Here is a 25,457-nt window from a genome sequence, read left to right as displayed (position 1 = left end):
CTGTTCCATGCTACGAAGAAAGTCCTGCAAAGATTCAAATGTTCTCGGATGTCTTGTATATCTAATCTGAGAAAGAAGTTCTCCAGGGCGGTATTTTAGGTTCCATACCTAAGGCTCCTGGCATAGATTTCCCCATTCCTTTGCCGGTCGCTCGCATGAATATGTGTTCTTCATCACTCAGTTCTCCAGGGCGATAGGACCCTCGTGAGTGAACAAGTTTGCCGCCTATCATGGAGCAGATGCCATCTTCTTTGCTAACGCCAGCCTGAGCCGCAGCGCTAATCCAGTGCACTATAAACCCACGATGCTTGATCTTTTTGTTTAATAAGACATTGTTGGTTATAGCCCTTCACGACCTATATGAGAGTCTGCCATAACTACCTCATCATTATCAACCCAGTAGAACATAAAGCTCCGTGCACTCGATCAGCCAATATCACAACAAGTGGTAGAAAGCAACCGATGCTTCAAACAAAAGCACGAGGACAACACATCACACCGCAGGAACAGCACAGACAAAAGTCCGCTCACAGTACAATCTCTCCCTCTCCAACAGGTCTCTCAAAGCCACTAATATACCTCTCCAAGATCTCGTCCGTCATATAAAACGCCGAGTCCCCATCCTTATCAACCCGCTCATTCCGCGCCTTTACTCTCCGCCGCAGTTCTGCAGCGTCGACATCCAAATACACCAGCACCCAACGCCCGCCCGCCCTCTCAATCAATGATTTCCATGCCTCCCGTACTTCTCTGAACGCAAACGAAAAATCAAGCACGACGTCTACATCTCCTCTTTCCACAGTGGCGGCTAATTCCGCCCTCAATGCTTCCTCTCCTTCTAGCTGGTATTCTTCGTATCGTTGTCGCGGGTAATCCACGCCATAGAGTCCATGGTTGGAGTAAATGTACCAGTCGATAGAGAAACGCTTGAAGGATGGATACGCCGATATGATCGAGTGGGCGAGTGTTGACTTTCCGGAGCCTGGGGACAGATTAGGACTTGGAGGTTTATGTAGGTAGTAAGATAATTCGGGGAAGTCAGTCTCTACCTGCGACACCTGAAGTCATCATAACCACTGGTCGAGGATCGGCCTCGGTGCGGCACAGATGAGGGCGGAGTTCTTGGACATAGTTGCCTGGGTGGACGGTAGTAGATGTCATTCTTTGGAAGCTTTAGTCGGCGTCACTGGTATATGAATGTGGAAATTTATGTATATGCAGTGTTTTAGGTATGATACTCGAATGTAAGTTTGCTGACATTGCGGCGATTGAAGCGAACTTGCTGGTTTGAATGTGCCATGATCTATGAATATGAGTCTAGTATGAGTCACTCACCATTGGGGCGGTTATTCGCGGTTATCGAGTTGTATTCACTATTAAAATCTTGGAATACTGACAGTTTGATATGGTATTACGTAGATTACATGGGGGTTGAAAATTAAGACGCGGTCTAAGTAGTACAGAAGCTCGAGCTCACAACAAAGTTGCCCGCAAGTATATATTTGAAATCACCAACAAATTCACCACATGGCTAAAAGGTATAATTGAATTTCCATATTTTAGCAATCTATCAGCGTAGAGAAAGAGACAGACACACCACAAGAGTATATATATATAAAAAGAACCTGGAATATGAATGTCCCCAGAAGATATGGGTTTATGATTAAAAATCAATAAAAATAATGGAGATGCGGGGAATTGAACCCCGGACCTTTCACATGCTAAGCGAACATTATACCACTAAACCACATCCCCAATTTATCAGAAGACATGACCATATGGACCATTATAAGCCAAAGAATAATCAATCACTCAAAACACAGGATGAGGTCACGGGTCCGATTTAGAGAGCGATATCCTAAAACGGTTAGACATGGTGATCTCCAACTATATATACAACGAGCTGTACCGTCTCACGGACGAGCCACGTAATATCTCCATCCTCCATTTACACCCCAAACCATGCGCAGAACGATGCCCACTCCATATGAAAAAATGCTCACCTTCTGGTTCGGCCGGAAAGGCTCCCGGGACTATCTCCAGCAAAAATCCTTCTGGTACGGTAGTCCATCCGACGACGCTTATGTCCGCAAAAATCTAGCTGCCGATTGTGAAGCTGCAAAAGCCGGAGCTCGAGATGCTTGGAAGGATGAGGGCCAGGGCGAGGGCGCGCTAGCCCTGATCCTTCTCCTAGACCAAGTGCCCCGCAATATCTTCCGCGACAAACCTCAAGCCTATGCCACGGACAACCAGGCGGTTGCCGTAGCGCGGTATGCCGTGGACCAGGGCTGGGATAAGAGTATGCCGACGATACAGAGGCGGTATATGTATTCGCCGTTTAATCACTCGGAGAAGTTGGAAGACCAGGAGATGTCGCTAAGGTTGTTCACGGAGCTCGGAGATAGCTATCATTTGCGTTGGGCTCGGAACTATTACGATCAGATCAAGCAGAATGGGAGGTTTATACATCGGGATCCGATTTTGGGTCGATAGATGGCAGAGCAGAGTTATCATGTTTACTGTAAAGAAGATAAAAAATAGATAAAATTCCCGGTCCACATTTTCTATGATTTCTGGTAGGAAACGATGTGTGTGCCTTATTGCCTTAGATGATCGATGCCAAGCCTCAATAGTACTTACTTCAAGTATGTAGCCCTACAACATGGACAACATTGCACAGAAGTAGACAGTGAACAACCTTGCATTAGGACAAATCAAGCTTATACAGGACAAACTGGTCTTATGAAGGGGGAGAGGATCAAGATCCCTCCATTTGCCTCAAATATCGTTGACGTCAGTACCACTCATTGACAACCCATCGGGGTCGGAGATTTGCTCTACCAGTGATTCATCTCCAAATAAACCAAGCATATACCACGGCACGTGGCTTGGCAAAGTCATTTGTTTGTCACTTGAATCATGAGGGAAAAAAAAGTGTGCCTGCAAACAACTACGAACAGGCGCTCTTCGAACAGTCAACTCTCCGCATCGAGGACAACACCTAGCGAAATGTTGGTAGATAGACATCTCTGTTACCTATTTTTAACTTCTCTTATCAAGACAAGGCCTTAAACTGGCGAAACTCATCATGGTATGGAGTCAGATCCATCCGACGTCACTCCATCTCAGCTTCCTGTTTCTATCGGGCAGTATCCTCCTATATACAGTGCTATCACGCTTCCTGAAAGAAACGCTTCTTCTGGCGGAACCTCCTCTCGCGACCCTAGTGGGCATTTTGACTGGACCAGCGGCTTTGGGCGTCGTTGAGCCCCAGCCTTGGAAGCTTGGAGATCATGTTACGAAGGAACTGGCACGGCTCACTGCAAGTATGCAGGTATTCATTGTGGGGATCGGACTACCGGATGGGTATTGCAGGAAACACTGGAGAGGAATCGGCGTCCTGCTCGGTCCAGTCATGATAGGTGGCTGGATCGTATGTGCAACTTTAATCCATTTCATATTCGGTTCTAGTTATCCATCCGCGCTCGTGATCAGCGCTTGCCTGACTCCGACCGACCCAGTACTGGTCGCCACCATCCTGGAAGATCCAAAGGCAACAAGCGACCGTATCAAGTACCTCTTGGCTGCAGAATCTGGCGTGAATGACGGTGCCTCTTTCCCATTTCTTTATCTTGGGATATTTATACTGAGGGAGCATTCGGTTGGTGCTGTACTGCGAGAATACCTGACGGTGACGATTGCCTACCAATGTATTGCGAGTGTTGTTGTCGGAGTCGCCCTCGGTTATGGAGCAAACAGGCTCCTCCGATACTCCCACGAGCGAGGTAGGATTACCGAGAACTTTGTCGCACTGTTCCCCCTGGCCCTGATCTTCTTCAGCTTAGGGTTCTCAAGCACGATGGGGATGGATGACTTTCTGCTTGTCTTCAGTGCAGGCATCGGGTACGCATATCACGGCAGACTGGAACACGCCTACCAGGTAAATCCGGTGGCCACCTCATTCATCAGCTTCTCCCTCAGCATCGCCACATTCATCTATTTTGGCCTGATGATCCCGTGGGCTGCTGTGACGGATACACCAAAACTATCTTTGCTGAAGATGGGCATATTTGTGCTCCTTGTTCTGCTATTGCGGCGGATCCCCTTTGTTCTCGCCCTGAAGTCGTTGATGAACCAGGACATCAAGACATACAAGGAGGCGCTCTTTTGCGGCCACTTTGGTCCCATGGGCGTTGGTGCTCTATTCTTGTCCATAGAGGCCAGGGACAGTCTAAATACATCTTGCTCTCGGGCGCGAGAGCACTCGAGCAGTCATTGGGGCGAATATGCGTGTGAAACTGTGGAGTTGGTTTGGCCCATTGTTTGCTTTACTGTGTTAGGATCGGTTGTGGTGCATGGTTTGAGCATGAGCATTGCGAAGTTGACTCGGACATTGGTGCGCACTAAAAAGCAACAAGGAAAGTCATCATGCGTATCCAATGCCGCCAACACGCAATCAGAAAGCATGGATGGTGGGATATACCATGACGAGGAGAGCCTTCTCTAAACTACATAAAGGCGCTGACGGTATACCTACTTTCGTTTCCTTGGGAGTCGGGAGAACCATGCTTAAAAGATATCAGATATAAGAGGCTTACTTAACGATCAAGAAAGAATATAAGAGTGGTCCTTATGTGCTAGTTTAGCGTTTTAGAATGTATGAAAGCCCTACATCTTAAGACGTTATTTTTCTTGAACGATTTATATAGAGGCTCTAGCCTGTAGTATTGGACACCTCCACCTATACCCTTCAACTTTACTATAAAATCCGTTGCCTTGTCAAGAATCCAAATGGAGCCGAAAAGTTTTTGAAGTGCGCGTAATGAGGGAGCCATTCGCTTCAAACGCTAAGGCTGAAGAGCGATACACCTTGGCTGGGCAAGGCTAAGGGACTCAGCCTGGGTTGCTATTCTACTTAGTTGTTCGCGAGAACTGGCAATTGGCAACTCATGAAGTCCCATTTCCAGGATATATGTAAAAATAGTACTATTCCGCGTGTAAAAGAGAGTAAATGATAACCACCCAGGGTAAGCAAAACATATGAGTAACAGACAATTTACCAAGCCACATATTCCTAATGTATTATCAAAACGACTGCTCTTCCTCGATTCTCACCAGGTCAGATCGGTCCGCTATCTTCCCTGCTAACTCTATCAAGCACGAACTAGCTAAGATCTCCAGGATAGGAATCGTGCCCTTGATATGTTTGGAGATCCAGTTCCGCAGCTCGACCGCTACATGGGAATCAATGCCGTACTCTGTTATCGGACCGGTGGGGTTAATGCTGTCAGCTGGGATGGAAAGGTGGGCAGCGATGCGAGCGCTTAACGCCGTGTAGATTACTACCGTAGCATCTTCAAGGGTCTTCGCAGCCTGGAGGTCCTGTTTTAGCGTATCAAGGATCTCGCTCTGAGAGCTGGCTGACGTGTCTAGATGAAGACGACGGAAGTGTGAGAAAAGAGGCGCGTCGAAGTTGGGTAGAGATTGACTCTCTTTCCATTGGCCTAGTCCGGTGATTATCTGGGAGGTTGCCCTGTCGCCCTGGCATTCTACGATTGCTACTTCGATTAGAGTCATTAGGGTCTTTGTATCTGTACCCTGGAATCCTTGCTGCGCCATTCTCGATGCCAGCTTTTTGTTCTCGACGAGATAGCCTGCGTCTGTAATCACACCTAGATCTAAGGATATTGCTGGTAGACCTAGAGAATTCCGATATGCTGCGAATGAGTCCATGAATGTTGATCCCGCGGCGTAGGCGGCCTGCGTCGCATTACCTATTATGCCGCTGATGGAGGATAGCATGATGAACCAGTCGAGATTGGATGGGAGATAGCGATGGAGGTTCCAAGTGCCATCGTATTTCGGCTGTAGAGCAGCGCTGTAGTCCTCAAGGGTCATTTTCTCGATGTGGATGTCCTGCGACCCGTTAACTTGATTCTTAACGGCAGATTCTGCTCGGGGTGTGAGGAAATACCCTGAGAACCATGGCAGCTTGGATAACGCCCCGAATTGGTGGTACTGCTTCACTCAGCTCATTCATCATCTTAACAACATGATCGCTTTTGGATATATCGCAAGCATGAACAATGGCCCGAACACCCTTTCCTTGTAACTCTTGTACGGTAGCTTGAGAGGACGTTCGGGATAGACCACTCCTATTGACAAAGATTATTGTTTTCGCGCCATGATCCGCCATCCAGAGTGCTGTGGCCCGGCCGATACCACCGAGTCCTCCCACGAGCATGTATGACACATCCGGTTGAAGAAGCATATTCGCCTGCTTAGGTACGATAGTCTACAGGATCAGTTTTGTCCAAGCATGGGGGGAATAGAGCGAACCTTAACAGTATCATCCACACCGGCAGTGAGTATGATCTCATCTGGGTGATCTGTTAGCGTGAGGACATCCAGCGCTTCGGCAATGTCAGAGATGCGATAGGTAGTCAAGCGTGATGGGCCACGGAGTGTGCCAGTTTGGAAGAGGCGCGCGATTTGCTCCCAAGTTCTGTCGAGGGTTTCTGGGTCATTCTTTAATAGGTTCTCAATATCGAGTGTCGCAAAAAGAATGTCACTGGTAAGCTCTGGTATCTTCCACTGGCTCTTCCGAACTGAGTTATGCATGTGTAGTTGAATGAAACGGCCCGAAGTTCCAAGATATTTCCATAATCTGAAGAAGGTACTGTTGTCCGGCTCACCACAATTGATTAGGGTCTTCACCCCTTGATCCCCAGTCAATATCATGAGATCATTCAAACATGATTCGTTACCAAGGAATATCCGTTCCCTTGGTAGCGGGGACGAGGCGACTAAGAGCTCTCTGTCTGCTACACTCCCCACCATGGCGAATGTATGAGCACCTGCTAGGTTACACACTTCGATAGCAGCTTGTCCAGCTGTTCCAGCTGCGGAGTTTATCAAGACTCGATCTCCAGGTTTTATTCCAGCGAGATAGTGAACCGCGTGGAAAGCTGTGCAGTACGCAGTGGGTATCCCGGCAGCAACTTCAAAGGACATCTCCGCAGGGATCTTCTGGAATGCAGTCGCTCTGTCTTGGTAGATACTGGCTGCTGTTCCGGCCCTAAGGCAAGCTACTCTTTCTCCTGGTACAAAACTGTGAACGGCTTTTCCGACAGATTGTACAGTCCCACTACAGCTGAGCCCTAATACCATAGCATCAGTAGCTCGGGTGTCTGCCAGTTGTGCGTCTCGCTCGCTCAGTGTAATGGCATGTACTTGAATACGGACCTGGTCATCTGAGAGCGTGGTAAACCGGTCGTCATCTATGAAATGAACACCTTCGGGCTGGGCATTATCATTCATCACAGCTCGAAAACACCGGCCCTTTTGATGAAAGACTTGGATACTTGTGGCGCGCAGGTCATGGACGGATGCAATCATCTCATTCAAGGGTCCATTCTCAATAATCCGAGGGACAAGAAGCATGCCATTTCTTTCCGCGTACTCGGTGTCGGAGCCGGCAAACATCCTTTCCAATATACGATGACGAACAAGGTCGTATATAACTTCAGCCGCCCGGTGTTCACAAAGCGGCCTGCGGCCATCTAAATCGAGTGTAATAATAGGCTCCACCCCCGATTCGGAACGAGCGGTTCGTGCAAAGCCAGTGACGATGCCAGCGTCAGGGTTGGTCGGGGCCATTGAGCCACCCCTTGTTACCCAGAGGACGCCCGCCGCATTTAGGAAAGTTTGCTTTATGATATTCATTGCTGTTTGGCTCACACACGCCAGGACCGGGGCCATCAGATCACTCAGTATAATGCAAATTTTTCCTGTTGGCTTGGCATGAGCAAGATCTGTTATATCAACCTTCGAGCATGTTGAGAGAAGGTCTTGCAAATGGGCTACCTTTACGCCGCAATCGCCTTGCTCTACTACAATGACAATTTCCGACGAAGGTGAAATCGGTTGACTTGCAGGTCGAGAGACAATTGCCAAGTGCTTTGCTTTTGACGGATTTAACGCCTGCCCTTCCGAGAACAGATAATCTTTTAAAGTTGTTGTCCAGTCATTGTCGAAACATCCAACTCCATCTTGCTTCCACGGCCCAGGCAGATTAGTGAAGATCACATACTCCAATAAGTTCGGTTTGGATAAAGGATTGACCAGGATGAGATAGCCATTCGGTTTGAGGAGCCCGTGGACGTTGTCCATCGCCTTCCTTCTTGAGTTGACTGTGTATAACCCATGGGAGATAATCACCACATCGTACTGATGCTCGTTAAATCCCTGCGTGTCTAGACTTCCTTCAATATCAAGGGCCTTGAACTCCGTACAATGACTCCATGCGCAGATCTCATTTTTAGCTGTCTCCAGAGAGGTTGAACCTGGGTGTGTTACAGTATACTTGGTGAATCGAGGACCATTACTGCTTGCTCCAACCAGCCGTTGGAGAACTTTCTTCGATGCTCCACCCGAGCCGGCCTCAATTTCAAGAATTGAGATCATGGGATTCTTGTGACTGATCAGATCCACATACCTGGACACGGCCTCATATGCCGGGTCCTCATGGACCGTTTCCCAGTATTCATCCCACAGAGGCTGGTCGTCAACTGTCCCAATACCAACTGCATCTGCGAAAATTGCCGGTAGCTTTTCCCCTATGGCACAGAGAAGTTTGCCCTCTGGACTAGATGACCTTACCCTCTCAATGGCCCCTCTATGTATATCGTGAGAAAGTTGAAACTGTCGGGTTGCGATTCCGTTGAAGAAGTCGAGTTGCCGTTTTCTAAACGGTTGAAGCCGCTCGACCATCGCTTGATCCATGTTTTTGACGGCTTCCCTGATATAGTATAAGGCGCATGCTTCATGTAATGGATTCAATTCAGTGGTCTTTTTAAACTCCCCTTTGGTGGCGCGTATATTCAACAAAGCTGGCCCGGAAAGAAAATCGGGATCCACTACCCACTTCACCATGTGCGCGATATGGTCCATCGGCTTCCCTGAGTTTGGGGTTGAGTTCGGCCCAAGGCGCCTACATCGGAGACCGGTGATGGACATCGCTGGCTGTCGAGATTCGTCTACGACTGAAATCGAGGCTACGAGATCTGCCTTCCTGCTTCGTTTTGTTTCTGTATACACATTTAGTTTGCTCCCAGCCTTATACGTCGTGCGACATGACACGGACATCTCGTCAATATGGACAGGAATGGCAGGACCGTCGATTACGCTCGTGTTGACGAAGATACTGTGAATCACACTATCCATTGTGCAGGGGTGTATTAGAAACGGATGTTGGAAGTTCATGGGCATCACAGCTGCAGTATTAGGGGCGATTATCTCTGCCACACATATGTGATCCGTGAAGCGTGCTTGTTTTATGTTGGCGAAACAAGGTCCGTATTCGAGGCCGATGCTCGCTAGGCCCTCGTAAAATAATCGGGTATCGAGGGGAGTCAGGTCGGAACGCTCTGTTTGTTGAGATCCATGCACTAATTTGATCTGGGAGTCATTCTGAATGCCAACGAAGCCATTGCAGTGTTCTGTCCATATGTTGTCCGGTGTCACGGAGTAGACATGGAATCTGTGGAGTTGATCGGGAATATCTGAGCTATCCTCACATGGGTTGAGGGAGAGTAGAATCTCTACAGCCGCTGTCTCGTTAACCACGAGGGCCGACTGTATGCATATATCACGCAGGTAGATTGCGCGTATCTCTTGTGCTGTGGTACCGTTCGATGCATGCTGAAGAAAGGCCTCTATTGCCATGACAATATATCCAGCGGCGGGATATACGATATTAGACTCAATTCTATGGTCCAGTAGCCAGGGCGTCTCCGAGACTCGAAGGAAATTCCTCCACAAAGGCTGTGCGGGACAAGAGATTCTATCAATGACGCCCAAGAGATCTGTGCGAGCATACTTGCGATTTCGAAAGGTCTTGCTGAGCCGAGGTTCTGCCCAATATGCCTGCTTATGGCTCCACGAATATGAAGGGAGATCAACAAGCACACTTGACCGGTGGAAGGCTGTGGGGTTATTCATCGCTTGAGTGTTAACGGGATGTCCGAAGCACATCAATGTAGCGGCAGCTGTCAGGGCAGTTTTAACAGCATTATTCCTCCTGGTCAGAACACTGATATACAAGATCTCTGCCGCATTGAGCTTCTTGTCTTCTCGCAAGGTCTGTTTGATCGGCCCTGATAGTGTAGCATGGGGACCAACTTCGACAAGGGCGTCCACGCTGACTTTCTGCGCCGTACCAGCTCGCTTTACTCGTTTACTTCCCAGTGTCCTTATAGTAGCCCACTGACCGGTTGTCTCAAAGCACAGAGAGCGTAGCGAATCGACAAATTTCACTTGACTCAGGAGGTTCTTGACCCAATAATGTGGACCCAGTTCAGAAGGTCTAGCCTCAGCTCCGGTTACGGAAGAGAAGAAGGGCACGGATCGATCATTAAGGTTCTTGGCGATATCCTCCTGGCTCCGCGGTCTCACATGCGCGATATGGTTCAAATATTTATCGCTCACTAACTCCATGTGGTGGGAGTGGTATGCGACCTCCACTGCCAGTCGACGGCTGAAGACTTGCTTTTCACGGACAATTTGCTCCAATTCATCAATGGCAGGAAGGTCTCCAGAGACCGTGACGCTCAAAGGACCGTTGATACAAGCTACAACAGCCTTTCCCGATTGAAGCATATCGATATAAGACTGGCTCTCCCGGACGGATATCCCAAGGGCAAGCATGGCTCCTTCGATCGGCCCATTAGCGAAAGGTGGAGCACTAACAACCACTCCTCGATAATAAGCCACAGCCATAGCATCCTCCATACTCAGCGCGCCAATGGCATATGCAGCAGCAATCTCCCCACTAGAATGTCCGGTTACTGAGTCTGGGTGTATTCCCCAAGACGCGAGGAGATCTACCAAAGCTATTTGTAGGGCAGAACATATAGGCTGGCTGAGGAGAGGGTGACTTAATCGGGAGACTTCTTCATCCTTTAGGATCTCTTCTATTGAATCTTTATTAGCGCTGGTTGATCAGGAGGTAAAGTAAATTCTTGTGTCAAGGGGCAATACCAGATCAAACGTACCCGCCATACAGTAAGGAGCACCAATAGACCCTATGTACTCGTCGATTCTCCGGATGGATTCGCGGAATACCGGATACGTTTCTAGTAGCTCCTTTCCCATTCCTGCCCATTGTGCACCCTGTCCTGTGAAGACAAACCCGATACTTGGTCGCCGACGAGCTTGAGTAACTTTTATATGCCCAGACAATGCTTCCACCAAGTCTGTAGCGGAGGATCCTACCACGGCAGCTCTGTATGTGTGGACTGTGCGGCGCTCGTTTAATGTATAGGCCAGATTGTTCATGTATCTATCATCTGGTTCTACCTCTCTCTCCAGTAGATACGCCCGGAGATTTCGAAGCTGTCTGCTAGTGGACCCTTCGTCAAATCCAGACAGCATATAAACTCGGGCTCGGGCCGGAGAATGCTGGCAGGCATCAACAGGGTGCCGATAGAGTCGCACTAAACCTCCCAGTGTACGACCAGAGAGATAGCTCGAGGTATTTTCAAGTATGACATGTGCGTTGCTGCCACCATACCCAAAACTGTTCACGGACACACGATGTGGGCCCGGGCATTCCCACGGCTCTGCGGAAAGCTGTATCTGTGGCAGGCTTAATGATGATACCGAGTAGAAGTGTCAGAATCATTACCTTCAGTTTCCACTCTTCACAGCGGATGCGGGGATTTAGCACACGAAAGTTCCGGTTCGGAAGAAAGGTCTGGTTCTCGAGCATCAGGACAGCCTTTATCACACCAGCAACCCCACTCGTGCCTTCCAAATGACCAATGTTTGTCTTGATGGACCCGACCCGCAGCGGCCGCTTGGGACTTCGGCCATCGCAGAATATGCTCGCGAGTGCTGCTGTTTCAATGTAATCGCCAGCCTGGGTTCCGGTACCGTGGGCTTCGACGAAGTCCGTTTCACATGGATCAAGGCCAGCCACCTGGTAGACATGTCGTACTAGAGCTTCTTGTGAAGCACCGCTTGGAAGAGTGATCCCGGGGGTCCTGCCATCTTGGTTCAATCCAGAGCCTCGGATTATGGCGCGAATGGGGTCATGATCTCGAATGGCGTCTCGCAGCGGCTTCAGGATCAAGCACCCAATACCTTCCCCTCGAGCGTATCCGCTGGCAATTTCGTCAAATGTATGACATCTTCCGTCGGGGGAGAGGAATCTGGAAGATAATTAGTTGTGCACTGAATGCATGGGAGTCTTTCCGACCAACTTCATCATGGTCATTGTCGACATGAATTCATGGCTGAGAATCACATTCACACCTGCCGCGATGGCCATAGAGGCGTCACCAGTCCGAAGACTCTGGCATGCCAGATGGAGGGCTGTCAGGCTACCTGAGCAGGCGGTATCAACTGTAACACTCGGACCTTTCATGTCGAAGAAATATGACACGCGGTTCGCCGTCATGGCTCGGGACTGCCCGGAGTTTGTACACTGGTACATTGGCACGCAGTCTGGGTCGCGAAGGAGAATATCGGTGTAGTCGGCACTGAAGCAGCCAACAAAGCACGCCGTCCGACTCCCCATTACGCTTGTTATCGGTATACCGGCTGTTGGCCGTGAGTATGCTCCCCGTGACGATCGTAAAAATGGACTTACCATTTTCAAAGCCCTCGTAACTAACCTCGAGCAATAGTCGTTGCTGGGGGTCCATCGCCTAAAGGCCAGCATTAGCCAAGCATTCTGAGTCCAGTGGTTGTGCAAAAAGACCTACGGCTGCCTCATCGCTGGTCATGTTGAAAAACGGCGCATCGAACAATGACACATCTTCTGCCAGAAAATGGCCCCCTTCGACGTTGATCTGTGCGGGTCAGTCCTTGACAACGTCATTAACATCAACCCGGCACCTACTGTTCCGTGTCTCGAGTGATCCTGGTGATAAAAGGCATCGTTATTCCATCGTGTATCCGGGATCGGACTCCATGCTTCCCGCCCTTCGAGGATCATCGTCCACAATTCCTTGATATTGGTGGCATCCCCAGGGCCTCTAAACCCCATTCCGACAATGGCAATTGGCATGCAAGGATCCTCTGACAGGATATATAGGCCATCTTGATCTAAGGAAGTTGGTTCCGAAGTGCAAGTAGAGGATATCGGGACGGCCGGTGGGCTGTGTTCGAGGGGATCGGCAGCCATGATGGTTCAGCGAACCCTGCATAGCAGCTGGGACCGAGTAGCAAACATAGAGATACCATTTGGAGTATGGAAAATACAGGAGTCATTGATTTGAAATATACGGAGTACAGCGATTCTGTTAATATCCGGTGGGAATGTTGCACATCACAATGTCCCGAACTACATCAGCTGAGTTCCCCGAATCTCCTCTATTGGACGTCGGATGATTCTGCTCAACCGTTTTCTCCCATAACCCAGGGATAGACATAAATACTATGAACAGGGAGTAAGGGCAGAAAGGGCAGCAGCGAAACGTGGGGACTTTCATCACCAAACTGCCAACGCCTGGACTGCCAAAGCCCTGATCGCTGCGGCCAAGGAGGAGACGTTCTTTTTATCGGCTGGGATGTCGTGGCCTTTGCTGTGCACTACCCAGGTTGAGAGGGCTGGATTACACAGCTGATGCAGTGCCAGGGAGTACTCGAGTAACGGATCTTGAGCGCCTCCAATATTCACGGTCGGGATATTGATGTACCCCTCCAGATCTGGATCGATCACCGGATCTTCCCCGGGATTCATTCGAAAAGGTGGGAGAGAGTTTATGAAGATAGCACAACGAAATGGAGGCGGTTCCTGCGGATGCAATTTGGCATGATGGATCAAAAATCCAGCTGCCAAGGTGCCCCCATGGGAGAAGCCCAGGACCCCGTCAAAGGGGCCCTCTTCGTCGAAAGCATCGTAAAGACGGTCGTACGCGTCGAGCATAGACTCTTCCTCCTTGCCATTGTCAGAAATAGACCGGGGAAACTTATAATAACTGTAGTAAGGGCCGTCGTAGTATCCCGATATCCCCGGACCGGGAATCGAGTCCACCTCGCCCTCCAGAAAGTGGAATGTCGCCGTATTATCACGGCGAAGATCGGCCGTTAGGCCATCTGCTGAATAAGTTGATTGGTCTCTTCCTGGGAATGGTGACACATACTCAGCTGAGATTGTAAGATCTATCGCCATAAGGTCAGTGACACAACACTTGTCGTGCGGTGGATCTGGCTAACCTTGGTATTGGTGCCCCATCCATGGAGGCAAAGTAGTTTGAGAGGCATGTTAGCTGATCCGGTTACCAAATAGCAACCGCTGATTGGCAATGAGCATGGCGTCACTTCGAAGTGTATTTATATTCCAGCGCCATCTGGTGCCCATGGACGCGTTGCTTGTCATGCGATAGATCGTAGAAAGTCTCCGTGTCACCGCGGAGTATTTTCTGGAGTTGCCTATCTACATACTTCCCCCCATAGTGGGATCCTCCAGAATGTGACTATCTAGTTGAGGCATTTTTCATAAAGAAATTATACATATTCGCTATATCTTAGCAATCAACATCAACCAGCTACATGTCCTCATAGTATACCTATGTTTGTCAATCATATGCGTGAGCACATAGAAATAGTAAACAGGAAATCAATCAATCAATTCGGATAGTCAAAACGGCCGCCGTGTCGACCGACACCAATCTTGTGGTCTTCGTGGGCAACGCATTTATTGCCAAAGCAGCAATCCCATTCTACATCACGCCGTTTTGCACACTCTTCAAGACCGTGGTAGCCAGGAGTGGATGAGTCTATAGTTAGAAGTCAGTCGGTGCGCTACATACTGGCTGGAAAAGTGGAAGGGAGAACAGACTCGTAAATTTAGGCACATGCGAAGGAATCTTCTCCTTAGGTGAGTCTCGCTTCTCTTTGCTGATCTCATTAGGCTCCTAAGCAAGGGGCTCAGTATCTATAACAAGGGTAGCTAACATATATATAGATATATAGAGCCCAGAGAATGAATAGAGTACACCTTAGCTCTTAGCATCCTGTTGAATCCTTTTCACACCTGGCACCCGGAAGCAACCAGTAATCCGAGGGTGCTCAGCATGAGGCCCCGTGCATTTATTTCCCTCACATTTATCATCTCCACAGCAGATATCGTCACTGGTACATGGGTGCTGACATTTGCCATCGTCCCCTTCAGCTAGCGTAGAGAATGATGAGCCGTGACTATACATACCATAGCCTGCACACCACCTAACCAAGCAGATATCCCCGGAGCAGTATTCTCTGAGAGCTTTACGCGGGATCAACCGCAGATGGATAAAATTTTTATGTCTAAAGACACAGTCAGCTGACATGAACAAGAATTGGCATCTAACTACCAAGGAAATCTAGTACAAGGAGAAGAGGGTGAGAACAGACTTTTCCTTCACTGGCAACCGTGGCAGACGTTTCCAGAGTAGCAAAGGCAAACCGAAGCACCGGGTAGAGCTTTATCGCAAGCGATCTGTGGGGCCTAGGAGAGACCCGTAAGAAGATATGATGGAAAGATATGAGTAAAATTGATCAAAGAGTGTACGTTGAGCAGGCGATTCAACAGAAGAGAAATCTAGATGATCTGTAAGTACTTGTTCCCAAGCCCAGAGGGTTATTTTGGTTCGACGCGCTAATGACCCCCGATGCCTTTTTGGCGGCTGTAGATTAAAGGCAATCAATGGTGCAATCAATCGCTTAACGCCTGTGCAGCATGAGTGGTCCTTCGATCAAGAGAACTACGGATGCTTCAGGGAACAAAGCAGATTTTCCCTATCCCAGTGGTGTGCCCCATCTAGTCAAACCTTCGGTATCATGTCCTTAAGGATCATTTGACCTATAGCGGCCCGGAGCACTTGATCATACTGTGTGGATACCAGGGAGCCCGGATACAAAGGCATCTTTCAGCCATTTCGAGTGCCGAGAACAGGGACCAAGTGACCCGGATGTTATTTTGAGGATAATATCTTCCTTATACCAGGAACTTTGCCTTTCAGAACAAAGACCATAGCTTTTGCCAAGCCGTAGTGGTTTCGTTTTCTTTACTTTATAATCATACGGTTTGCCCCGTGGCTTTATTCACGACCCGTAGGGCTATCTATTCTATTCTTATCTTGCCCTGTGGAAAGGACTAAAGAACAAGAAACGTTGGCGAGAGGGTATCCCGCGAGGGATCTGCAGTATAGATATGATCATCAACTCTTCTCTTTTAAGTGAAGCATCTCAAACGCCAGCCTCACTGAGGATAGGCTACGCCAACACTCTATTAGAATATGATTGGGACGAGCGCTTAGTCAATCGTATAATGAATAAATAGCTAGCATGGCAGTTCCTAACGTAGGTACAGCAAAAGTCCAGGGCATGCACCCCAACTATCGTAGTCCTTCCTTCATCGGTACTCGATGTCGATATTCCGTGGCGTTCTTTTGCCACGACTGTCTCTGTCTAGATTTCGGTATGTCGGAGACTATATGAAACGGTCGAAATGGACATTCTTTCAAAATCCCGATAAATACTTGATAGATCTGGTATAGGTGCTCATGTGTGGGATTAGTGGTCCTTTCTGTATTGGCTCCATGGTGTACGAGGTGGTTTAAAACACCATATCGTGGGATCAGGTCTCCAGTCTTTGGTTCTGATACTAGGAACCAGATAAGGGCATTGTGTAGGTTCGTGTTTCTCTAGTTGACAGAATGGGCATGTTCCATTGTAGAGTAATTTCCTGTTGAACCAATACCTGACGTGTTTCTCATGTCCGATTCCAGTAGGGGGGGCGTGTTTTCTTTCAGGGTAGGTTCCCCTCCGGTTTCCTGATTTGGCCTGGGTAGCCATAAAGATGCGGTCTCCATAGATTCTCGCCTCATGACATGCTATTTGGCAGTAGTTGAAGAAGTTATTTTCGGTTAAATCTTTCCATGAGTTCTCTGTCATAGAGTATCTCACGTTGCCGGCGAAAATAGGCAATTCCGTTTCAATTCCGTTGAGCAATAATAGAGTTGCCTGGTAAGGAGTAATAGTCATGTTGACCTTTCCCGCGGCAGAAATCTTTTCTTGGAGTGCAGTAACAAATTGCTGTATAGTGCCGTAATCAGATCTCTTGATCAGAACAGCGTCAATCCAAACGGCTCCATTCAGGAGATATCCATGGCCGTGTATCAGCTTGGAGATCGTTTGTACGGTTTCATCAGGCCATTGTTTTGGCAGATGAGTCGTTTCCACCTTGGCAGCGAGGTCTTCTGTAAGGTGCGCACGCAACCAGAGGTTGACAATACTCGCGCAAGTGCGCCATATCTCGTATTTAGGATCCGATTTAGAGGGTTTAGGCACGTCAGCCTGGATCAGATCCTGTAGTTCATGGATATCTAAGATCATCCGTACAGTATCGATCCACTCGTCCCAGTTATTATGATTCTCAAGCTTTTCCATCGGTTGTAGTGTAAAATCCGCCTTTTCCGGCAGGTTTGTTGCTTGATTTATAGCCACAGAGCCTTCCCCGATACTCTCATGCATTGTAGCGATATGTTTAATGACTTTTATTGTATTGTTGATGGAGCTAAAATTTGATGATTTAGTCTGATCTATGTAGGGGGTTCGCTCAGCGGTGTTGGTTTTTGTTGGCAAAATAGCTTAAAGAAAATAGGCTTTTGTAGATAATTTATTTCTGAATAGCTTCATAAGTTCCGTAATAGGGTAATATTCCGGGTATAGGGCCCGGGCTCATAACATGATAGAGCTGGTATAGGTGTTCATGTGTGGGGTTGGCGGTGCTAAGGTCTAAATCTATCACAGATTCCATGGTGTTGTGGTTAGGTCACGTGGTTATCGCCTTCCCTGTAGGCTGACAATACTTCTTACTTAAAGCGCCAATCGTATCGGGGCCTTTGCCGGACAATTCCCACACTAGAAGCCATTCACCCTCTCCTGTTTCTTACTAAACAAGTAGGTTTCCTAAGATGTCAGAACATGTCCGCAGGAATCGCTTCTTGTCTCTCTCCCTTTCTTCTAGAAAGTAGATATGACACCATTTACAAGCAAGTTTCTAGATGGTCCCCGCTCTGCGCGCAGCGCGGGAAAATAAATGGTATGATTCAGATTATTAGTTGAGGAACATACGTATGACATACATGCGAACAGAGAAACCAGAAATGAGACCAGGACGCAAAGGTTCAGCGAAGACAAGAAAAAAAGGAAAAAAGCCAAGAGAAAATGAGGCACTTGAGCTGTCTAGGTGAAGACATGCACCATCATTGCGCAGACGTATAGTCAGTCTATACGCTTCCAACTCGAATGGATCCTGATTCGCGGGCATCTTGGCTACTGGTTGTGGTTGCAACTGAGTGCCCTATGCATGGTGTGCTAGCCCCTGGGACTAGAATTAGAACTCACTTGGTTCACGGCCATTATACATATCTCTCAATTTGGTTTGTGGTTGGTGGTTGACTTTCCCCGATGTTTTCTTCGGTATGTCGCTTTCGTCGTAAAAAGAGCAAGGACACGCCCGCAAGGACTCCTATGATGGCCACCGTGATTCCAACACCGAGTCCCACTCCGGCTCCTGCAGACATGCTACTGCCGTAACTCGATTGTGTCAATGAAGGGGGCAGGTCGGATGATGTTGCTGTGGAGGTTCCTTTGGCCGTAGTAGTGGTGGAGGTGGACGCGGTCGTTGAAGGAGCGGATTTATTAATTATATAGACCTCTACTGGAACCACTCGAGCGGTCCAAGCTGTGGTCAGAATGGTGATATGTGTGGCCTATTGTTTGCCTTGAGACGTAGTATCCGCAATGGTGATGGGCATCTTAGCAGAAACAGGGGAGTAACACCAGGTACCGTCTATATCGGGCGAGTGCGGCCAATGGCACCCTCTTTCGCCTGTGTTAGCATCGAACATATGGCATATAGATCTTACTTACGGCGGGCAGCAAGCAATACCCGTAGGTCTTGGGTTCATGGCCGTGCTAAATGCGGTAGGAAAACTGTCGGGGTAGTTGGTAGGACCGATACCGGTATCGTGGTATATTCCGCCGTAAGTTCCATCGCCTAGTTTTTCCTGTGCATACCATGCTGTCACTTCAGGTGGCATGCACTTGGCATTTGCGTCAACATCAATACCATATGTTGGATCATATATTATTAGTTATCCATCCCAGCATTTAAAGACGTTTGAACAGCTTGGAACTGGGGCCCAGGGTGTTGCGAGTGGTATGAAATGTGACTACTGAATCGAAGAAGCTTTGAACTGGATAGGGCTGTCACCGACGTTGTTTGGCAGGAGAATGCCAAACGTAAGATAGAGGTGGAAAGAACGACAAGAAATGGATGCAGATAGCGATGAAAGACGGATGCAGAGAAAGAAGTAGAGGTAGCATTTAGGAACCCATTCGGACAGGGTCTTTATAACATTTCAGAGAGCAGTTGCCCAAACTGGCTCAGGGGATGGTGTACGTGACTAAATGAGATGCGAGACAAGCATAGTCAGCATCATGTCGCAGATGATGCATAGGATCACTGGGGCTAGCCAGGCTTCTCTTCTGGTGTTTCACCACCTGCAATGACGGGGTACCTACAGAAAGCATACAAGCCTCCCCCGTTCTAGAGTCCAATAGCTTTGGGGTCCTTTACCACACCAAAGGACATACATAACGGGACTCCTATGTTATGGGACCCGAAATGAAGAATCAATGGCAACCGTGCCATGGAACGCAAAGATTGGACATGACTGCATTCCAGTTTGAGACATTCGGGTAGATGCATTACAACCCGAACCACGATTCCGGCAATTCCAAATCCACTTGTCACCGACTAGCTCCAGAGACCTGAATTCGTACCATATTCCTACCAGCTAGGCAAAATGTTGTCGCTTCCAGTCGTCGGTGCTGACATCTACCCCGTGTTTCTAGAAACCTGTACGTCTCGGGGGAGGACTGTTCATCTCCTTTCGTCGGTTCTTGAGCCTCTTAAGGTTCTCTAAAGGGAGCAAACAACGAGAATATCACCTCGTGACCTCCTTCCGCGTTCAGATTATAGCACGTTTGAAGCTGTCTACCTTTTTCTGTCATGTTGGCGAACTCTTCAGAGAAATTTCGGAGACGTGGGAGGACCCCGAGCCTCCGCGACGATAGCTTGTGTAACCGCCTACATTACCCTGAGACCTCTTTGTCCAATCTCACCAGCTTTTGCAGAAGCTTTGAACCGCCAAGAATCTGTCTCTCAATCCTGTCTCGCATCTCGCAATGATTCAGCATTTCAACAACCTACAGCCTCCGAAGAGGCGGGATCCTTCGTCGCTTATGCTTGGGGCGAGGTTGTTCGACAATTGTTCGCCCTTCAAGGGTCTAATGGGAGGAGTGCTACAAGATTAGTGAGGTGAAACCAGCAGCCTTATGGGTCATGATTAGAAGGAATCACTACCTACATAGTATTATCGGATGCCACGTGAGGTCCATGTTCCCAGAGACTGAACCAGGTATGTTCCTAAGACTATTCAAGCCATCCAAGGGATATTTTGTTGTGCACTCCTGGTACTGCTGTACATGAGGGATCGATGACCGCTAGCAAACCTTCCAGAACCTCGTCCGGTCTTTTGAAATCGAAGGCATAGGGGAAGAACTCAGAAAAAGCAAAATTGTGTCAGGGTATACAGCAGACCGCGCCAGCTAGAATCGCTCGTTCTTTAAACATACTCTGACATGGAACTAGAGGCCGTTTCCCTCATTGATCGAGCAATTTTCACGAGAGCCGTAGGGAGGCAAGTTGAACGCCCTCTGTAAGTATCTCCGGGCTACAAGATTAGAAGCTACGATCCCTGTCAGGTTGAGGTCACGAGTGAAACCATTGGTCTTACATGAAACTCTTGCGGATTCCCCTTCAGCCCGTACCGATCACAGGGGTTAAGACCACGTCGATTGTTGAAACAGAGGCCATGATAATCATGTTGCCATTAGTTGAATAGAAAATCCAAGAATTGCCACCAGACCCACGGGAATCTTCTGGGGGATCCACTTCGGAGTTGCGCGGTCATTGGATTGATGACTATTAGACAGTCGTGGTGGTAGTTAGTAAATGGTAAGTGGTCAGTGGTAAGTGGCAGTAGGGTTAATCATTCGTACTGAACTTTTTTTTTTCTCTTTGTTTGCACCTGAACGCTGAGGCCGACCATTTTTAGATCACGGTGTTGGAGAGTCTAGACCTAGATAGGAACTCCCTTTAGACAACACAACACACTGACTCTTCCTCTCCCACTCATACACTCTCTATTTCTTCCCTTCTTACTCCTTACTCTCTCTCTCTCTCTCTCTCTCTCTCTTTATATATATATATATATCCTTCCTCGCTCCAGTCACTTTGACTTCCCACCAATAATGGTCCTTACTCCCACTACAGACGGATGGTTATCCCTCTGGTGGGTCCCGAAAAATTCACGCGATAAAGAGATAGACTGACACTTGCGAGTAGGATCCACTCCACGGCCGGATAATTCTCACAGACGGGGATTAATCGTCCAATCCACCTTCTCGCAATGAGATCATGGCGCGTTTCCATGTCCCCTCCTCCCTCCTCCAGAAAGGTGAATATGAAGGGACGGTTGAAGTGATGGGTGTCTCTCCACTCTTCCGTCCATTGTGGTCGATCTCGCTCCCTCACTTTTCTCTTTCTGCCTTCCGTCTTTTTCTTGGACTTGTTTTGCCTCTCTCCATAAACTGTGTTTCTCGGTTCTAGACTCGATTTATTTTTGGTTCGCCCCCCAATAGCCGCGAATCTCTCCACCCACGTTTGCACGCCGCGAATGCCATTGTCGGCGCCATATTTGGTGAAATTTTATTCTTTGTTCCTGAACGTCCTGTCGGCTCTCGAATCCTCTCCTACAACTGTACATTAATCCGATCGTTTCTTACCCTTCCTTCTTTCTGTCTGATCCGTCTTCTACATTTATCCCTACGTCCTCCAACTTTTCCCCCCCAACCTTCTGGCTTGTGAGCTAGAGCAGCTGGACTGCTCAACTACGCAAATGTCGCATTCGCGCGAGCACAGCGGTTCTTACGAATGGCTCAATCCCCAAGCTCACCCAGACCAACCTGAGACAGCGTTCCATCATGATGGCCATACCGAGCAACCTCCACCTCCTAGTCCCGAGCTATACCCAGACGACACCCCAAACGACAATTCCCGCCCTCAGCGGGTGCGATTCCAATCGATGAGCGCTCAAGAACCGGAAGCCCCTCCACCAGTCCGTCCATCAATGGCTCGATTCGACTCGGATCAAACCCTCATGTCGGTCCACTCCATCAATCCCACATCCGCCCGTTCGACCGATCTCTCTGACGCCCTCCGCGCAGAGGCAGAATCAGAACCCACCACGTCGACAACGGGACGAGATGGCGGCACGAATCCCCCATCCGGCCCCCTTAACGACCATGTCGAAAGATCGAGTTTTAGCAGTGACGTTCCCGATCGTTCTCCATCCGTCAGGGCACGGCTGATGGCCGCGAGCAAGCTATTTCGGCAGAAGACAGTCCGGTTGGGTGAACGCCTCGGCCGACCTCAGGATGGAGGTGAGGACCTCGGGGCATCGCTCTTGCCGGACGATCTCGAAGGTGGCATCCCATATCACCAGATCCAAGAGAGGCGGCAGCCCGCGCACGAGTCCCCGGAGGACGAGAAGCAGGATTTCGCTCCGAGCGCAGAAGCCCATCGTCTTGTCCGTCGAGTGACCCAGTCGCAGAACGCCCTGCGCCATCGTAAACCGAAGTCGGCTTACACACGGTCGGGACAGACCACGCCCGAAGGGTTGGGCCGTCCCGAGTCGTGGTATAGTGTCCGGTCGCGATCCTTCAGTGGCGGAGGCATCTTGTCCCAACTGCTCAAGTTGCAGGCCGGTCAGACAGGCTCGACAGAAAGCGTCATCACGGACTCGTCCGACAGCGAATCGCAGGTCTCTTCCGGGGCCGTAACTCCCAAATCCGGGACCGCGACTCCCAAGCGGGAAAAGCTGAAGTGGTACAAGAAACCGAATCACCAGTCGACGGCCTCCCTAGTAGAAGCCTCGATGAACCTGAGTCGTGCCAGCCTGCCGGCTTCGGCGGATCCTCTTGCCTTCGCTACGCCAAAGAAGCGCAAGAAGGCCAATCGGAAAACCCGCTTAGAAGACGAGATTCGTGTAACGGTGCATATTGCAGAGATCCTTGCCCGGCAGCGCTATATCATGCAACTCTGTCGCGCCTTGATGCGGTACGGTGCACCCACCCACCGTCTGGAGGAATACATGAAGATGACAGCGCGTGTGCTGGAGGTCGAAGGCCAATTCTTATATCTTCCTGGATGCATGATTATGTCCTTCGATGACCCCACCACCCGCACGGCAGAGGTCAAACTCGTCCGCATGGTTCAGGGGGTGGATCTAGGCCGTCTAGCGGAGACACACAACGTCTATAAAAACGTTGTCCATGACCTGGTCGGCGTCGAAGAAGCCAGTCAGGAGCTAGACAGCATCATGCAGCGCTCGCCGCGCTTTAACAAGTGGCTTTTAGTCCCCGCATATGGACTCGCTAGTGTCGCTGTGGGGCCGTTCGCTTTCAATGCCCGACCGATAGACATGCCCATCTGTTTCTTTCTGGGGTCCCTGGTCGGGTTCATGCAACATATTCTAGCACCCAAGTCTGTGTTATACTCCAACGTGTTCGAAGTCTCGGCTGCGGTATTGACATCCTTCCTCGCACGTGCCTTTGGTTCCATCAGGTCGCCCTTCGAAGGCGAGCAGTATCTTTTCTGCTTCTCCGCTCTCGCCCAGTCCTCGATCGCTCTTATCCTTCCCGGTTTCATGGTGTTGTGTAGCAGTCTGGAACTGCAGTCGCACCAAATGATTGCCGGGTCTATCCGGATGGTCTACGCTATTATTTATTCGCTCTTCCTTGGGTACGGGATAACTGTTGGCACGACGATTTACGGGCTAATCGATCACGGCGCTAATTCCGACACGACGTGCAAGCGGCTGGACGTGTGGGGCAGCGAGTATATCCAGCATTTCATTTTCGTGCCTGTCTATGTCGTTTTTTTGGCCATCATCAACCAAGCCAAGTGGAAACAGGTCCCGACAATGATTGTTATCGCTATCAGCGGCTACGTTACCAATTACTTCAGCACCAAGAAGCTCGGTTCCTCTTCGGAAGTCGCCAATACGGTCGGTGCGTTCACGGTCGGTCTTCTTGGCAACCTGTACAGTCGTCTCTGGCATGGTCATGCCGCCACCGCTATCCTTCCCGGTATCTTCGTGCTCGTTCCGTCCGGCTTGGCCTCGAGTGGCTCGTTGATGGCTGGAATCACGTACGCCAATGAAGTACGGGAAAATCTAGCCAAATCAAACAGCAGTGAGAGTCTCAATAGCGCTAGCCAGGATACGTCGATCGCCAGCCTGGGATTTGGTATGATTCAGGTCGCTATCGGTATCACAGTCGGCCTTTTCATTGCCGCTCTCGTTGTGTACCCCTTTGGCAAACGACGCAGCGGACTCTTCAGTTTTTGATCTGTTTTTTAGTTGATCTATAGCGTGTACGATTTATGTTGGATAGATGTCTTTCTCTTTTATTTTTTGGATTATTTTGGCATACAGTACATAGTCAGCTCGCGCTTCAGCCGGCAGTTGCATATAGATTGTGTATATTCTTAGATTGACCAATATATTTGCTTGTCTCGAAACGGCATACTGGCCCATCTGGCGGGGGTTTCTTGCTTTTACTAGTGGACACGGGTAAGGTGATGTCAGGTTTGCATATAATGTACATGAATAGTGCTACGGGCGCTGCTCTTGTACTGCGTTTGTTGGTTTTACATATGCTGTTGCGGGTTAAATAGAGAGCCATCAGGATTTGTGTATCTGATTCTGTGAGTGGAGCAATAGCCCCAGACATCCGGAGGAAAGATATGTATATATATATATCCATACTCGGCATAGACTGGAGGTTGAAGAAATCCCCCATTGGTCCATAAGCCCCTAGATCTTGGTGCCTATAGGATTAAACTATGTTTTGTATTTCGTAACATCCAAAGTACCGAGAGCTACTCTGCGATGGTATCTGGTGTTATTCTTATGAACTGATCTGACCTGCCAATATACTCTGGTGTATAAGACATAAAACAGTCATGATTTTCAATTAATTGGGGATGTGGTTTAGTGGTATAATGTTCGCTTAGCATGTGAAAGGTCCGGGGTTCAATTCCCCGCATCTCCATTCTTTTTCCTTTTCCAGTTTTTATACACCTGGTTTCTTCCCTCTCTCTGTTCTCCACAAGAATTAACTACTTCCCGCTCACTTTAAAAGGCTGGATGCCTCTGTCGACCCACCTCCTTGGTGTATCTTTATCATTTAATCCTCACGAATGAGTGGGTGATAATGACTGAGATCCCTAACCCCGTGTCGAGATGAAATCAACGGCCCAACACTCGGCG

General features: G+C 48.9%; 6 protein-coding genes and 2 non-coding genes across 8 annotated transcripts; 4 read left to right on the top strand and 4 right to left on the bottom strand.

The window, feature by feature from the left end:
- Positions 1 to 527: 527 nt before the first annotated feature.
- BDW43DRAFT_310647 (AAA family ATPase) lies at positions 528 to 1,161 on the bottom strand (the record flags this gene model as incomplete). The annotated part of the gene is made up of 2 exons (XM_032047000.1): positions 528 to 982; positions 1,050 to 1,161. 2 exons carry the CDS (start codon positions 1,159 to 1,161, stop codon positions 528 to 530), a joined length of 567 nt encoding a protein of 188 aa, XP_031900810.1.
- A 522-nt stretch (positions 1,162 to 1,683) lies between these two features.
- BDW43DRAFT_t102 lies at positions 1,684 to 1,755 on the bottom strand. Its single transcript has one exon. It is a non-coding gene; the product is annotated as a tRNA-Ala (tRNA).
- A 162-nt stretch (positions 1,756 to 1,917) lies between these two features.
- BDW43DRAFT_66304 (DUF924 family protein) lies at positions 1,918 to 2,791 on the top strand. Its single transcript, XM_032050349.1, has one exon. It carries the CDS (start codon positions 1,963 to 1,965, stop codon positions 2,491 to 2,493), a length of 531 nt encoding a protein of 176 aa, XP_031900809.1. The 5' UTR covers positions 1,918 to 1,962; the 3' UTR covers positions 2,494 to 2,791.
- BDW43DRAFT_319064 (Cation/H+ exchanger) lies at positions 2,792 to 4,507 on the top strand (the record flags this gene model as incomplete). The annotated part of the gene is made up of 1 exon (XM_032048826.1): positions 2,792 to 4,507. Exon 1 carries the CDS (start codon positions 3,089 to 3,091, stop codon positions 4,505 to 4,507), a length of 1,419 nt encoding a protein of 472 aa, XP_031900808.1. The 5' UTR covers positions 2,792 to 3,088.
- Positions 4,508 to 5,085: 578 nt separating this feature from the next.
- BDW43DRAFT_319062 (putative polyketide synthase) lies at positions 5,086 to 13,160 on the bottom strand (the record flags this gene model as incomplete). Its single annotated transcript, XM_032048825.1, has 9 exons — positions 12,905 to 13,160; positions 12,768 to 12,854; positions 12,653 to 12,710; positions 12,264 to 12,603; positions 11,687 to 12,212; positions 11,055 to 11,637; positions 6,340 to 10,973; positions 5,975 to 6,295; positions 5,086 to 5,916 (listed from the first exon to the last, which is right to left on the bottom strand). Exons 1-9 carry the CDS (start codon positions 13,070 to 13,072, stop codon positions 5,086 to 5,088), a joined length of 7,548 nt encoding a protein of 2,515 aa, XP_031900807.1. The 5' UTR covers positions 13,073 to 13,160.
- Positions 13,161 to 13,495: 335 nt separating this feature from the next.
- Positions 13,496 to 14,271, bottom strand: BDW43DRAFT_310643 (putative DUF341 family oxidoreductase; the record flags this gene model as incomplete). The annotated part of the gene is made up of 3 exons (XM_032046999.1): positions 13,496 to 14,103; positions 14,151 to 14,169; positions 14,224 to 14,271. The coding sequence occupies 3 exons, from the start codon at positions 14,269 to 14,271 to the stop codon at positions 13,496 to 13,498; spliced, it is 675 nt and encodes a 224-aa protein (XP_031900806.1).
- Positions 14,272 to 21,877: 7,606 nt separating this feature from the next.
- On the top strand, positions 21,878 to 24,586 carry BDW43DRAFT_66243 (uncharacterized protein). Its single transcript, XM_032050348.1, has one exon. The coding sequence runs from the start codon at positions 22,023 to 22,025 to the stop codon at positions 24,531 to 24,533; it is 2,511 nt and encodes an 836-aa protein (XP_031900805.1). The 5' UTR covers positions 21,878 to 22,022; the 3' UTR covers positions 24,534 to 24,586.
- A 581-nt stretch (positions 24,587 to 25,167) lies between these two features.
- On the top strand, positions 25,168 to 25,239 carry BDW43DRAFT_t106. Its single transcript has one exon. It is a non-coding gene; the product is annotated as a tRNA-Ala (tRNA).
- The last annotated feature ends 218 nt before the right edge of the window (positions 25,240 to 25,457 follow it).

Source organism: Aspergillus alliaceus, assembly GCF_009176365.1.
Source record: "Aspergillus alliaceus strain CBS 536.65 unplaced genomic scaffold BDW43scaffold_19, whole genome shotgun sequence".
NCBI classification, from domain to species: Eukaryota; Fungi; Ascomycota; class Eurotiomycetes; order Eurotiales; family Aspergillaceae; genus Aspergillus; species Aspergillus alliaceus.
The sequence above is the reverse complement of the archived record's forward strand: the minus strand, read 5'-3'. Positions and strand labels throughout refer to the sequence as shown.